Source organism: Nuphar pumila, chromosome 5, assembly GCF_984573655.1.
Source record: "Nuphar pumila chromosome 5, dmNupPumi1.hap1.1, whole genome shotgun sequence".
Lineage (NCBI taxonomy): Eukaryota > Viridiplantae > Streptophyta > Magnoliopsida > Nymphaeales > Nymphaeaceae > Nuphar > Nuphar pumila.
The window spans coordinates 4830318-4846217 of NC_143253.1; the positions used below are offsets into that span (position 1 = coordinate 4830318).

The 15900-nt window shown below is 36.9% G+C and overlaps 1 protein-coding gene across 1 annotated transcript in view; it reads left to right on the forward strand.

The window, feature by feature from the left end:
• LOC149836552 (gamma-glutamyl hydrolase 2-like) overlaps positions 1–15664 on the forward strand; it is a 41413-nt gene extending 25749 nt beyond the window's left edge. The window contains exons 7-10 of the mRNA XM_090007036.1: positions 45–107; positions 12940–13028; positions 15168–15260; positions 15350–15664. Of these exons, the coding sequence (XP_089863162.1) occupies positions 45–107; positions 12940–13028; positions 15168–15260; positions 15350–15383 (279 nt within the window). The 3' untranslated portion in view covers positions 15384–15664. The remainder of the gene's footprint in view (positions 1–44; positions 108–12939; positions 13029–15167; positions 15261–15349) is intronic.
• The last annotated feature ends 236 nt before the right edge of the window (positions 15665–15900 follow it).

Sequence of the window (15900 nt, forward strand, 5' to 3'; positions counted from 1 at the left end):
ATCATGTGTATGATCTCTTACTCACTGCTATTTGATTATACCAGGTATATGTTTCAACTATACGAGCATACGACTATCCTGTGACTGGCTTTCAATGGCATCCAGAGGTATGTTTCTCTTCTCTCATTCTTCACCTCATTAATTCATGACTGATTTGTTTGTTATATTAAATAAGTCATGTTTTGAGGTTGTTTAGAAAAATTAAGCATGTTTGGCACTGTCAAACCATCGTCATGCTTTCTTTTTAGAAAAATGCAAGTGGATTATGGGCCCATGCAGCTAGAAAAGCCATAGTTTTCTTTGAAAAATTTACAAAAACATGCCTGACTTTTAACCTATTTATGAATACACGCCTAAGTTTTGAAATTTTACAAATACAAGATTAGTTAGCAAAATAACTCCCAAACACATGCCTCCCTTGACTTAGGTGGGTTCCATGGTCAAACCATGGTTATGCTTCATAAATTTACTATGTTGCCCTTTGTTGTTTCTACCATTAAAACAGGCTTTACCAAACCTTCGTCGTTAACCCATGATTCCTCTCTCCCTAACTGCTTGAAGATTAATCCAATCGCTAGAGCTCGTCTCTCCCTTGTTGGGTCCCGGTCACCAGTGACCTATGTCACACAGACTCGGCTAGGGAGGCGCCGCACCCGAGTCGACACGCCCAGACACGAGTGCGGACACAGGTGCGGCTTCGGACACGATCCGGACTCGGTCAATGCCGAGTCGGACTCGGTCAACGAGTCAATGCCGAGTTTGTCCTTTTGTGGACTCAGTCAACGTTGACTGAGTCCAAAAATTGTCCATTTTTAGGGTAAAAAACAAAAAAAATGATTTTTTTATATATTTTTAAAAAAAATATATATATAGCATGAGTCTCAAACATAAGCCCCAGAAAAAAAAAATCCGGAGGGAGCCCTCGGACCCCTTTCTGCAAGGGCAAAAGTACAATTTGCAAAGTTTATAAAAACACTCATGGTGGTGCCAAACTTTAGAGGACAATATCTACATATATGCACACAGGATATATATATATATATATATATATATATATATATATATATATATATATATATATATATATATATATATATATATATATATATATATATATATATATATATATATATATATATATATATATATATATATAGCCGAGTCCCCGTGTCTAAAATTTTTAAAATTGCGCCGCACCCGCACCCATGTGACATAGCCAGTTACAACTCTCTCTCTTTCTCTCTCTCAAAGCAAGGAGATAAACAGAAGCAATCTGAACCAAACCCCCTCCCCACCACCCAAGGAATCTCTCTGCCATTCTCTCACTCTGCTCTCAACCCCCCCAAAAGCCCCTCTCCTTCCGTCCTGTCTGTTAAAAGACTGGTGTTTCCATATGAAATTGGGGTTCTACTTTAAGATGAATTGAAGTAGTTGGTTCAACAAGGTTTTGGCTGGAGATATGCTTTGGAAGATGGCTCGTGCACCATTGTTGCTTGGTGACATGCACTGGTGACACAAAGATACCTGAATCCTTAAATGAGAGAGAGAGAGAGAGAGCACCAGGATGTGGATTCCGGCATCCCACAATCTGGTGGGGAGCAGTTGTAATGAAGTTCCAATCGAGAGAGGCAAGAACTCCAAGAGCAAGCACGGAAGCACGCACATACACAAGAGGCCACTAGAGGGCACACAATAAACCACAAAAGGTGGTCAAGCACACAAAGAAGAAAAAAATATATTTCATTCACTAAATGCTTCACAAGAAGCTTAAGAGATACATGGGGCCATGCCCCTTATTTATACACAGCAAGGGACCCAAGGAGGGGCTCCCATAGGGACGTTGGAGCCCCTCCAACGGTCATATTTATGACAGTTGGAGGGGGGTCCAACGTCTCTATGTGGGACCCCCTTTAACAATAAAAAGAAATAAATAAAAAAACAGAAAAATGAAAAAGAATAAGAAAGGAAAAAGAAAAGGAAGCATATCTAGGATATGCGTGTACATGTGAAATGACATAAATACCCCTATCGGGTATTACAATATAAATATATATATTTATATATATAGATAGACATATATATGTCAATATATATGTGTATATGTCATAATCTAAATATATAAATATATATATATATACAACATATTTTAACACCCCCCCTCAAACACACAGGGAAATCACCGAGAGTTTGCTAAGGAGAAATAAGAAGCGAGGCGATGGCAAGGCTTTGGTGAAGAAATCCGCCAGCTGATATTCAGTATGTACATATGGGAGTTGAATGGTGCCCCGTAAGAACTCATCACGAACATAATGACAGTCCATCTCAATGTGCTTTGTTCATTCATGAAAGGTGTGATTGCTAGCAATATAGATAGAGCTCTTATTGTCGCAACACAACTTTGAAGGAGTTGAGAAGGAGACACCCATATCTTTAAGCAAGCGTCTTAACCATACAATTTCAGTTGTGGTAGTGGCCATCGCACGATATTCTGCTTCGGTAGACGAGAGAGAGACTTTATGCTGCTTCTTACACCTCCATGAGATAAGTGAATCACCAAGAAACACACAATAACCTGTGGTAGAAATACGATCATCGGGGTTACCCCCCCAATCGGAGTCAGTATACGCAAGTAAAGTAAGAGGTGAAGAAGAGGATAAGAATACTCCCTTAGTTATGAAAATTTTCAAGTATCTGATAATCCTCATTACTGCTGCCATATGAATAGTAGAGGGAGCAGTCTGGAATTGGCTTGCACTATGAACTGCATGAGAAATGTCGGGCCTGGTGATATATAAATATGTTAGAGATCCAATCAGTTGACGGTAAGGCGTGGGATCTGCTAAAGGAGTGCCATCACTGGCTCTCATCTTGGCATTGATGACTTCTGGAGTCTCCACCCTTTTGTCATCTGTCAGCCCAGACCTAGCAATAATGTCAGAGGCAAGCTTCATCTGAGATAGGACATACCCCTTGGGGGAGTATGCAACTTCAATACCTAAGAAATACCTTAGAAAACCCAGGTCAGACATATCAAAATTTTTCTTAAGAATATTTTTAATAAGGTCAATACCTTTCTTATCATTACTTGTGATAATCATATCATCAACATATAGCAATAAGATAGTTATGTATTCATTAGAGGATTTAACAAACAAAGCAGTATCGGTGTAACATGAAGAAAAGCCATTATCAAGCACGACTTTGCTAAAAAGATCATACCAAGCTTTTGGTGCTTGTTTAAGACCATAGAGAGCTTTGTTCAACTTTAAAATATTTCCTTTCCCAATTTCAAGACCCGGCGGAGGATCCATAAGAACTTCTTCACACAGATTTCCATTTAGGAACGCGTTTTTAACATCAAGTTGATATATCGGCCATTGCTTAATGGAAGCTAGAGCAATTAAGGTTCGTACACTAGTCATCCTAGCTACAGGAGCAAAGGTTTCTTCATAATCAATCCCATATTCTTGGGCGTAGCCTTTTGCAACCAAGCGAGCTTTGTATCTTTCTAGGGATCCGTCACATTTGGTTTTGACTTTATATACCCATCTACACCCAATTGCTTTTTTTCCTAGTGGTTGAGGAATAATGCTCCAGGTTTGGGCTTTATTAAGAGCCTCTAACTCAATTTTCATAGCTTCAATCCAATGTGGATGATCTTTAGCTTCCTTAAATGACGAAGGTTCATGGTATGAATGTATTAACATAAGGCAAGACCTATAATTCGGAGAAAAGGATTCATAAGACACAATTTTTTGTGGTGGCCTACTAGTACGAGAAGATCTCCTAGGTGGATTGTTGTCAATAGATTCTTCTAAGGAGAAGTCTTGAGAGTATCTGTCAATAGCAGGTTGATGTTCATTTCCTAACCGCCGGGTATATACATTTATATCATTTAGACTTTCATTTTGGGAACCATTATCTTGTTGTGAGATATCATTATAGTGTAAGATGCCATCACAAGTAGTATCACAAATAATTGCCTCAGGGGATTCAAGTCTAGGAGCTAAGTCAAATAGAAAAGAATAATCAATGTCTTCCCTAGATGTGTGGATATCGAAACCATTTTGTTCTTCAATGAAGTTCACATTTCTTGACACATACAATTTATTATTTCGAATATCATAGCATCTATAGCCTTTTTGATTCTCACCATAGCCAATGAATACACATTCAAGAGCTTTAGGAGACAATTTATCTTGTCCTTGACTAAGTACAAAGCATTTGCATCCAAAGATTCTTAGTCTATTAAAATCTGGAGTAATTTGAAATAGTTTTTCAAAAGGTGAAATATTTTTTAAAGAGGAGGAAGGTGAAATGAAATGGGGATCTTCGAAACACGAGCTTTGATTAACAAGAGCAAGTGTCAAGAATGACACTAAAGCATAACCCTTAAAAAGGGTATAACTGGAAACAAAATAAAAATAAAAATGTATTCTTTATTGATATGAAAAACCAATTGCTTAAGAAGCATTGGAGTAAAATACAAGAGGGGCTGCACCCCTTTATATACACAGCTGAAAGAGAACTCAATAGAGCTGTTGGGCACAGTCCAACAGCTCTATTTAGAGCTGTTGGAATGTGTCAGTCCAACAGCTCTATTGCTAGTCAAGTCTGGACAGGACTTGACTAGCAACAGTCATTCTAGTTCAAACTGAACTAGATGACATAAAGACAAAAAATAAAAATAAAGGAAAAAAAATACAAAAAAGAAAGAAATTAAAAAATGTATTTATATATATATATATAATAATATAATATTATTATATATACATATATGTACAGTTTTACATTTTAACACTCCCCCTCAAACTTACGGTACAATGAGCGAAAGTTTGTCTAAGAGAAAGTGAAATCGGGGAGCAGCGAGAGGCTTTGTAAAGAGGTCTGCTAACTGATATTCTGAAGTGACATATGGCAGATCAATTATCCCGTGTAGATATTCCTCTCTGACGTAGTGACAATCCATTTCGATGTGTTTGGTGCGTTCGTGGAATGTTCTGTTACTGGCAATGTAGATCGCACTTTTGTTGTCACAACACATTTGTGAAGCCTTTGTTGCTTCAACTCCCATGTCAGCAAGCAGTCGTCGGAGCCAAACTACTTCCATGGTCGTGGTTGCCATGGCTCTGTATTCAGCTTCGGTGGATGAGAGAGATACCTTCTGCTGCTTTTTACACCTCCACGAGATTAATGATTCCCCTAAAAAGACACAAAAGCCAGTGGTTGAGTGTCTGTTATTGGGATCACCTCCCCAATCAGCATCAGTATATGCAATTAAATCAAGAGAAGAGGAGGAAGATAAGAAAAGTCCTCGTGAAAGAGAGGACTTGATGTATCTGATAATACGCATGACTGCTCCCATATGAACAGAAGTAGGAGCATGTTGAAATTGACTTGCTGTATGAACAGCATGTGCTATATCTGGTCTGGTAATGGATAGATAGGAAAGTGCCCCGACAAGCTGTCTGTAAGGAGTAGGGTCTGCAAGAAGTTCTCCATCATCAATCTTCATTTTAACATTAACAACTTCTGGAGTGTCAACTTTCTTATCATCAGTAATACCAGACCTGAAAACAATATCAAAAGCAAATTTAGTCTGAGATAATAAATATCCTCTAGGAGAATAAGCAACTTCAATGCCTAAAAAATATCTCAACAAGCCCAAATCAGTCATTTCAAAATGAGATTTAAGAAGTGTTTTGATTGTTTCAACTCCCTGTTTATCGCTTCCGGTGATGATCATATCATCCACATAGAGAAGAAGCACAATGATCCCTGCATCAGAATTCTTAATAAACAAAGCAGTGTCAGTTAAACAGAATTGAAAACCAATATCAATCATAACACGACTAAACCTATCATACCAAGCTTTTGGTGCTTGTTTAAGTCCATAAAGAGCTTTTTCTAAGCGAAGGACTTTACCCTTAGGAATACTTAGACCAGAAGGGGGTTCCATATATACTTCTTCAACTAGCTTTCCATTTAAAAAAGCATTTTTGACATCCATTTGAAAAATAGACCATTTTTTGATAGAAGCTAAGGCAATTAAGGTTCGGACAGTAGTCATACGAGCCACCGGAGCAAAGGTTTCTTCATAATCAATCCCATATTCTTGGGCATAACCTTTGGCTACTAAACGGGCTTTATATCTTTCAAGAGTACCATCACTCTTGGTTTTAATTTTATAAACCCATCGACATCCTATAGTTTTCTTCCCTGGAGGAAGATCTTGAATATTCCATGTAGAAGCCTTTTCAAGTGCATCTAATTCAACTTTCATGGCTTCTATCCATTTGATATCATTTTTTGCTTGAAAATATGTGGATGGTTCTTCATATGAGTGAATTAATGCAATAACTGCCCTATATGTGGGTGAGAAAGACTCGTATGATACAAACTTTTCTGGAGGCCTCGAGATTCGGGATGATTGTCTAGTTGGAATGTTAGAATATTTCTCAAGTGCACATGGAGTATTAGACTCTTGTCGCCTGGAATATTGAATACTAGTATCTCTATGAACTTCTTCATTTTCAACATTAAGATCAATAATTCTTGGATCATCATCAAAGTTACAATCAAGGTCATATTCATCAGATGTTGATGTTAGATCTAGCAAAAAGGAGTACTCAGTGACGTCTTTTAATTTTCTAAAATCAAAGAAGCTCTCCTTTTCAAGAAAGGAAACATTTCTAGACACATATAGTTTATTATTTTTGAAGTCAAAACATCTATAACCTTTCTGGTTTTCAGCATATCCTAAAAAGGCACAGGGAATCGCACGAGGGGAAAGTTTATCATTTTTGTCAGTAAATATGAAACATTTGCACCCAAATATTCTTAATCTAGAGTAGTCTGGAGAAATGTTCATAAGTTTTTCAATGGGAGTGATATTTTGTAACGAAGAAGATGGCATCCTATTAATGAGATAGGTGGCAGTTAAGGCAGCTTCTGCCCAAAAGTCTTTAGGGACTTGATTTGCTATTAATAAAGTTCTAGTGGTTTCTATAATATGGCGATGTTTTCGTTCTGCCAGTCCATTTTGTTGAGGTGTATAAGGACAAGATCTTTGATGTGTGATGCCATGCAATTTAAGATAATTTTGAAAATCTGTGGATAAAAACTCTCCCCCTGAATCTGTGCGAAAAATAGTAATATCATTTTGAAATTTGTTTTTAACCATATTATGAAAAGTTTGAAAGTATGAAAATACTTCATACTTATGTTTGAGAAAGTACATCCACGTATGTCGGGAGAAATCATCGACAAAAATAACATAGTAAACAAATCCTTCTTTAGAAATTACTGGTGCAGGACCCCAAACATCCGAGTGTATTAATTCAAGTGGTCTTGAAGAGAAAAAGGTTCTGTTCTGAAATGGTAATCTTTTCATTTTGCCGAGAATACAATCTTTACAATCAAATGATTCAGAGTTACAAAATTTCCCTAGATTTGGAAAATGTTGGATTTTGGCTATATGTGGGTGACCAAGTCTCTTATGCCACAGTTCCAACTCTATTTTTTGAATATTATAACAAAAAGCTTTCTTCGGCATTTCCAAAAAATCCATGTAATAGAGTCCTCCTTCTCTATGGCCTTCCCCAATCATCTTGCCTGACTGGCGATCTTGTACCCAACAACCATGAGAAGAAAAAGAAATATTACACCCATAATCAGAAATTTGAGATACAGATAAAAGATTTAAATTTAATTTGGGAACATGTCTAATTTCTGGAATAAAAATTTTTTTTGTTTTATAAATTTTTTCAAAATCTCCTATTCCTTCTATTTCAAGAGAAGTCCCATCAGCAGTAAAGACCTTTGACACACTTGTTTTATTTTTAACACATTTGGATAGACTTTGATTATTTGGGGTCATATGAAAAGATGCACCAGAGTCAAGAAGCCAAGAAATTTTACCTAAATCAGAAAAAGATGAGGCTGCTGCGCCGGTTGAAGCTTCAGATGAGGAAGAGGCACCTTTGATGAGAGGCTGAAGGATCTCCATTAGTTGGGCCAGGGAAACTGGTGCATCCTGATCTTTAGGCTCCGATCCAGCAATTGCAGCTCTTTTTTCTCTCAGCTCCTTAAGTTTGGGACATTGTGGCCTGTAGTGTCCCGGTTCATGACAGTGATGACAAATAACTTTCTTCTTATCATAGTCACCATTTTGTCGGTTAAAGTGAGGAGGCCTATATGATCGAACATGATTCCCTGGTCTAGACACGGCTAAAACAGAATCATCTTCAATTTTTGAAGAACCTTTCCGGAGACGATTTTCTTCCATTGTTAACTCTTCAATAGTTTCAATAATAGAAGGAATTTTTCCCCGGTGAAGTAGGGCCGATTTAGTGGTTTCAAATTCCGGCCTTAATCCAGTGATAAACTGGTAAAAATGTTCAACATCGAGTTGTTTCTGACGAAGCTCGATGTCTTCGGCACAATGCCACTTTGGTTCTAAAAGGGAAAGTTCTTCCCAAAGTTCGGACAACCCATTGTAATATTCACGAATAGTTTTGTCTCCTTGTGTCATCATTCGAACTTTTTCTTGGAGGTTGCACACGTGTGCAATATCTTTAAGGGAATACATATTCTTAAGGTATTCCCATGCCTTATCGGCATGATCAAATTTGGCAAGACTTGAGCATTTTTTAATGTCAACGCTATTGATAAGCCATGACATTATCTTCGCATGAGATATTCTCCATTCTTTCCATTTCTTCTCGTATGAGGCAATAGCCTTGATTTTCTCTTCTTCCGATAGAGGGACGTCTTTATCTCCCTCCTTTTTAGTAAGAGATAGCTTAGGTTCCGAATCGGAACCATCCACAATCCCCCATAAGCCTTTTCCCCATATATGGTGCTTCATGATTGAAGCCCATGTTACATAGTTCGTATCGCTTAGTTTCATAGGCATGATGGTGACTTTATCATTGTCATCCATCGATTACAAGGAGAGAAAGAATAGGGATAGAAGAGAAACAAGAAGGAAAATGAGAAAGAAAGAAAAAAAAACAATACAACAAGATGTGAAATATTTTCCAATGAAGTGATAAAACACTTCTCTTCAAGTGGCGAACACTTTTGCAAACAGGCACGGAAACCGAGGCAGCTTTTCCTCAAGATTTAGTACTTCCGCGGCTCTGATACCATGAAATGAAATGGGGATCTTCGAAACACGAGCTTTGATTAACAAGAGCAAGTGTCAAGAATGACACTAAAGCATAACCCTTAAAAAGGGTATAACTGGAAACAAAATAAAAATAAAAATGTATTCTTTATTGATATGAAAAACCAATTGCTTAAGAAGCATTGGAGTAAAATACAAGAGGGGCTGCACCCCTTTATATACACAGCTGAAAGAGAACTCAATAGAGCTGTTGGGCACAGTCCAACAGCTCTATTTAGAGCTGTTGGAATGTGTCAGTCCAACAGCTCTATTAAGAGCTGTTGGACTGTGTCAGTCCAACAGCTCTATTGCTAGTCAAGTCTGGACAGGACTTGACTAGCAACAGTCATTCTAGTTCAAACTGAACTAGATGACATAAAGACAAAAAATAAAAATAAAGGAAAAAAAATACAAAAAAGAAAGAAATTAAAAAATGTATTTATATATATATAATAATATAATATTATTATATATACATATATGTACAGTTTTACATTTTAACAGAAGGCATACAATTTATAAGATATGTTGCGGTAAGAAGGGCTTCGGCCCAAAAGTTTTTGGGAACTTTTTTTGACACAAGAAGAGTTCTTGTGGTTTCAATTAAATGTCTATGTTTCCTTTCCGCAAGACCATTTTGTTGCGGAGTTTTAGGACAAGAACGTTGGTGCACAATTCCATTTATTTTAAAATAATTTTGAAAATCTTTAGACATGTACTCTCCTCCCGAGTCTGATATAAATATGGCTATATTGTTTTGAAATTGGTTTTGAATAAGAATATGAAATTCTTTAAAATTAGTGAAAACATCGGATTTATTTTTAATAATGTAAACCCAAGTATATCTAGTAAAATCATCAATAAAAGAGACATAGTAAGAATAACCTCCTTTGGACATATACGGGTGCCGGCCCCCATACATCGGAATGCACAAGTTCAAAAGGTCTTTTTGACACAAAATTACTATGTGAATATGGAAGAGAGTGAATCTTTCCAAGAATGCAATCATTACATGTAAATGTATTTGTATTACAAAATTTTTCCAAAAATGGAAAGAGATTTAACTTGGAAATACTAGGATGTCCAAGCCTCTTATGCCAAGTCTCAATATCTTTAGTTTGGACATGATTACAAAATGATTTGGATGGAAAAGACAAAAAATCCATATAGTAAAGATCCCCTCTTCTATGGCCTTGCCCAATCCGCTTCCCGGACCGGAGATCCTGCACATAGCAATGAGTAGGTGAAAAGGAGACATTACACTCAAAATCGGTAATTTGAGACACGGAAAAAAGATTTAGGTTAAGTTTTGGAATAATACGGATTTTGGGAACAAAAAATTCTTTATTTTGGTCATAGATTTTCTCAAGATTTCCAATGCCTTCAACACCCAAGGATGTTCCATCGGCAGTGGAGACGTATGATTTAAATTTATTGAGACTTGGTTTTGACAAAAGTGATGCATTTGGGGTCATATGAAATGAGGCACCCGAGTCAAGAATCCAAGATGTCATACCTGGAAAAGAGGAGATGGCTGCGCCGGACGTGGAGGGTGAAGACGATGATGAAGAGTTCATCTTTATGAATTGTTGGAGAGTTTCAGTTAGATGAGCGATGGACTCCTTTATGTCTCCATCCTTCTTTGAATCTTCATTGGCGTTTGGAGGAGTTTCACCAACGGAAGCCACCTTCTTCTTGAAGAAAAAAGTGTCTAGCAAGGTCCCTTTGAGTGTACATGCCTTTCATAAAAGACCAAGCTTCATTAGCCTTCTTGAATTTGGCAAGATTTGCACAAATCTTCAATTCAACATTGTTCATGAACCATGCTAAGATTTTAGCATGCTCACTTTCCCAATCTTCTATTTTAGAAGAATAGTCAAGGATAGCCTTCTCCTTTTCTTCTTCATTTAATGCTTTTTCCTCATCACCTTCAAATTTAGTCAACTTCAATTGTGGTTCCGGAACGGTTCCACATACATAACCCCAAAGTTTCTTACCTTTGAGATTGTTCTCCATTGCGGCTGCCCACATGCGATAATTGGTTCCATCCAATTTGAATGAGAGATCGATTTTTGCATCCTTGTTTGCCATTTGTAGAAGAAGACTATGAAGGCAAGAAAGAGAAGGATATTGCTTGTCAAAAGAGGATCCGATGAAGCTTTTTCAACCAAGGCTCTGATACCATGTAATGAAGTGCCAATCGAGAGAGGCAAGAACTCCAAGAGCAAGCACAGAAGCACGCACATACACAAGAGGCCACTAGAGGGCACACAATAAACCACAAAAGGTTGTCAAGCACACAAAGAAGAAAAAAATATATTTCATTCACTAAATGCTTCACAAGAAGCTTAAGAGATACATGGGGCCATGCCCCTTATTTATACACAGCAAGGGACCCAAGGAGGGGCTCCCATAGGGACGTTGGAGCCCCTCCAACGGTCATATTTATGACCGTTGGAGGGGGGTCCAACGTCTCTATGTGGGACCCCCTTTAACAATAAAAAGAAATAAATAAAAAAACAGAAAAAGGAAAAAGAATAAGAAAGGAAAAAGAAAAGGAAGCATATCTAGGATATGCGTGTACATGTGAAATGACATAAATACCCCTATCAGGTATTACAATATAAATATATATATTTATATATATATATATAGACATATAGACATATAGACATATATATGTCAATATATATGTGTATATGTCATAATCTAAATATATAAATATATATATATACAACATATTTTAACAGCAGTCCTGCAACAGAAGCACCCGCCATGGACAAGATCCAGTGGCAAAACTTGTTGCTCAGGCAGAGAGAACCCCTCATTTTTCGTTTTTGGTTAAATGACAAAAAAGAAAAGAAGAAAAGGAGGGTAATGTGATAATTTGCACGAGGCTAATCATGGTAAACCCACCTGAGATGGAGTTGTGTATTTGAGAATTATTTTTCTAACTCAAGTGGCTCTTTGTAATTTCTGAAAAGGTAGGCGTGTTTTTGTAATTTGGTCAAAACCTAGACATGTTCTTGTAATTTTTTCTTTTTCTTTTTTTTTTTCTGAGAACTGGTTGGATGGTATCATTCTCAAAAAAAAAAAAAAAAATCTAGGACTTTTTTAGCTCCTTAGGCCCAGAAATTTGTTCAAGTGAAAACCAACTCAGGATATTTGGGTTTGATGCGTTTTTTCATATTGTTGGGTGCTTATCCCTGCATTTTATAGGACTTGTGCCTCTTTGTTTGCGGTTGGTTCTTTCCTCATGGCTTTCCATTTTTTTTCTGTATATTGACAGGCATCATACATTATACTCCTGTGTTCTGGCATTCATCTTGTGTTTCTGCTTTTCTAAGAATGAGATAGTTTGCAAGTATATCTGCAACTAAGTTTGAAAGTGATCTTATTTGAAACTAATAATCCGTCCACATGTTTCACATAATTTCACTTGGTTTTGAGGAACTCTGAAGTAGTCAAATCTAAGTAATTGTTGGAAAATTTTCTTTTAATTGAAAACTAGTCTGGAGACTCTGGACATGTTAATAGGTGAGCTAAATACTGTCTCTTTTATCAATTGTTTGTAATTTAATTGCTCATCATAACCTTTGTATTGATAATTTCAAAGTAAAAAAGTTTTAATTAGTGCTCTTGCTGTCTTTGTGTTGGGTCATTTTAGTATAGCATTAAAAACTAGTGTTTTAGCTGATGCCATATTAGTTCATCGATGCACTGTTCTATTCATGTTGGACACATTAGAGATCTGATATAGAAAACTGCAGAAGAACGCATTTGAGTGGGGGCTTTCAATGATTCCACATACTGAGGATGCTGTCCAAGTGACCCAAAATGTTGCCAACTTTTTTATCAGGTTAGTGTATCTCTATATCATTATTTACATTTAAATATTAGATTATCTGTTGCTGCAATTCACATGTCAGGCAACCTTAAAAAGCATTGTTGGAATCAGAGTTACTGAAAGCTTCTTAGATAGGTGGGAAGCCCACTTCTCGGAAACTCGCTTCTGAAACTTGATGAGAAATTTGATTCTCCCATGCTTCTCCTATACTTTCCACAGTTCATCTATCCTTCTTAAATGTTCTATCACTCTACTTTTCATGTTTTTTATGTTTCCTCTTATGTTTCTCACTCACTTCCATGATGTTTCTCTAAATTGGCAGTCATCATTTTTAGATTTTGTTAAAAATTTAATGCTTACACTAAAAAATCATGAAATTTATGAAGTCACTTTTATTTTAGTTTTTATTTGCGTTCTATTTCGATTTTTGTTCAATTCTTATATTGTTTTTTTTTTATTTCTCTCTTCCTGCTTCCTATACATTTTAAAATGCATCGCTTCTCACTTCCCGTTTTCGCTTCCTAGTCTGGCAACCTTGGTTGGAATAGTTTTTCTGAAAATACTTGTGAAAATGTGATCTTCCTTTTGAACATGCAACTTTCTTTGAAAAGACAATTAATTTCCATTTAAACCTAATTCCAAGTCAGGTTTAAGTTACTATCTTTGATTTTCATATTTGGACGTGTTCTGAGTTTCTGACCTAATTAGAAGTCACTTAAATAGCCTAATCTAGGCAGCACTATAGAGGTATATATAATCAAAGATGGTTTTTTCTGGAAATACTTGTGCAAATGAGATCTTTCTTTTGAACATGCAGTTTTCTTTGAAAAAACCATTAAAGTTTCATTTAAACCTATTTCCAAGTCAAAGTTAAGTTGCTATCTTTGATTTCATATTTGGACGTATTCTGACCTAATTAGAAGTCACTTAAACATCCTATTCTAGGCAGAGCAATCATTAAAACTTTGAGGACAGAAAGGGTCAGGATTCTGCTATTTAGATAATGCCAACACTTATTACAGAACCGACCATTAAGTGTCACTGTGTTAGTTTCTGGTCGTGCTATTGCAAAAAATTGGTTAAGTGTAAAAATGGTCCTTCATACGTGGGAATAGTCATTTTGCTCGACAGCAGGCATGCTGTAGTCATGTGCATATAAATTGGTTAAGTGTAGAGATGGTCCTTCATACATGGGAATGGTCATTTTACTTGGCAGTAAGCAATTAAGCATGCTCTGTTCATGCGCACGTAGCTTCACATATAGATCAATCCTACAGTGTTTGGTAGTCATGATCCATTCAAAGTCTAGGTATGTGCTTTGTGTTTTGAAATTTTATCTGTCCCTATGCTTCTTAAACATTACTGGTCATATTGAAAAGCGGTATTGATATATGGTAATGGGTAGGTGTGAAATGATACGTGCTAAATGAATTTTTCAGGGTTTTTCATTTTATTTTTAAATTCTGACCGTACAGATGTGATCTATGTACTTGAATTTTATAGGGATCAGCTCTTGAAGTGTTCGATTCCAACACATGGGTAATTTTTTACAAGGTTCGAAAATCAACAGTCCAAAATCTTTGTAAATTTTTGAGGCTCCAAACATCATTTTTTTCATCAAAAACACATGATCAAGGTGTGGATTCCCTGTAAATCGACCATGCCCAACACATTTTTGGGGTCAAATTTTAACCCGAGAGAGAGAGAGAGAGAGAGAGAGAGAGAGAGAGAGAGAGAGAGAGAGAGAGAGAGAGAGAGAGATGCTATGGTGCTCCAAGAGCATCTACACCCACATACTAGAAATCATAGGTGTTGGTTGCATCTTCTCATAGGAAAACATGGTTTGTCCATGTTTTTTGAACATAAAAATAGGTGGGTGTTGGGACTTGGGAGTACCGATACTTGCAGGACAGTGCTGCATCAGGCCAGCCGTTAGACAAACACGCCTTGTAAGGACCACAAAACTGGATTGGTAGAATAAGCCGTAAATTTGAAGTCATGCATCAGGTGTTTCTTGTATTATCTTTTTGGTCTTCCTTAAAGACGGTTTACCATGGTGTTCTTCCCTGGATTTCCATTCTTCTACCGTTTTGCTCGCCCATGGAAGTTGATGTTTTTAATAAATTTCACATTTTAATTACTTTGGTCCAGTGAGGCTCGAAAATCCATGAATAGACCACCTGCCGGAACGGTTCTGGACAACCTCATTTACAACTACAGAACCACTTATTGTGGGAAGGCAGGGTAAGGCTCAAAAATGACCACTTCATCCAACAATGAGCAGGTCATCTAGATGGTCAGATTTTAACCTTGCTTCAACTGTGGTGTTGTAGGAGGGGATTTGATGAGGTTTACATCTTCTCCTGAATAGTTCTGGGAGATTCAGTGGATTCACCAAATTGATCAAGAAAATTCTGTTAATAAAAAAACTTTGGTGTTTCAAAACATCATGTGTATAAGTAAGTGGGTTAATGTTATTGGAGCTAGTGAAGTCATAGAACATAGTTCCTTTTTTTTCTTTTTCTTTTCCTTTATTTTGGCGTTGTAGAGAGATCTGGATCTTAAGACATAAAAAAAAAGCCAGATCCTCGGTATCAAATATGAGAATGACTTTTTTTTTTAATGCAATGGAAAAAACCTTGTTATGGTTCGGACTTCCTCTTACGGACTGCGAGGTGCCACACTGACCGGGGTCCTGTTTCGGTGTCCGGTAAAGGACACACACCTGTATATTAAACTCTGACGTCTTTCAACTTCAACGCCTGAAGCGGACCCACCTAACCGAGTGAGCAAATTGAGCAGTTTGTAGGCTGGAATGACTTATTTTCTCAATGAAGAAACTGACTGTGATGAAAGAAGGCCATAATACTACCAGCCCGCTAAC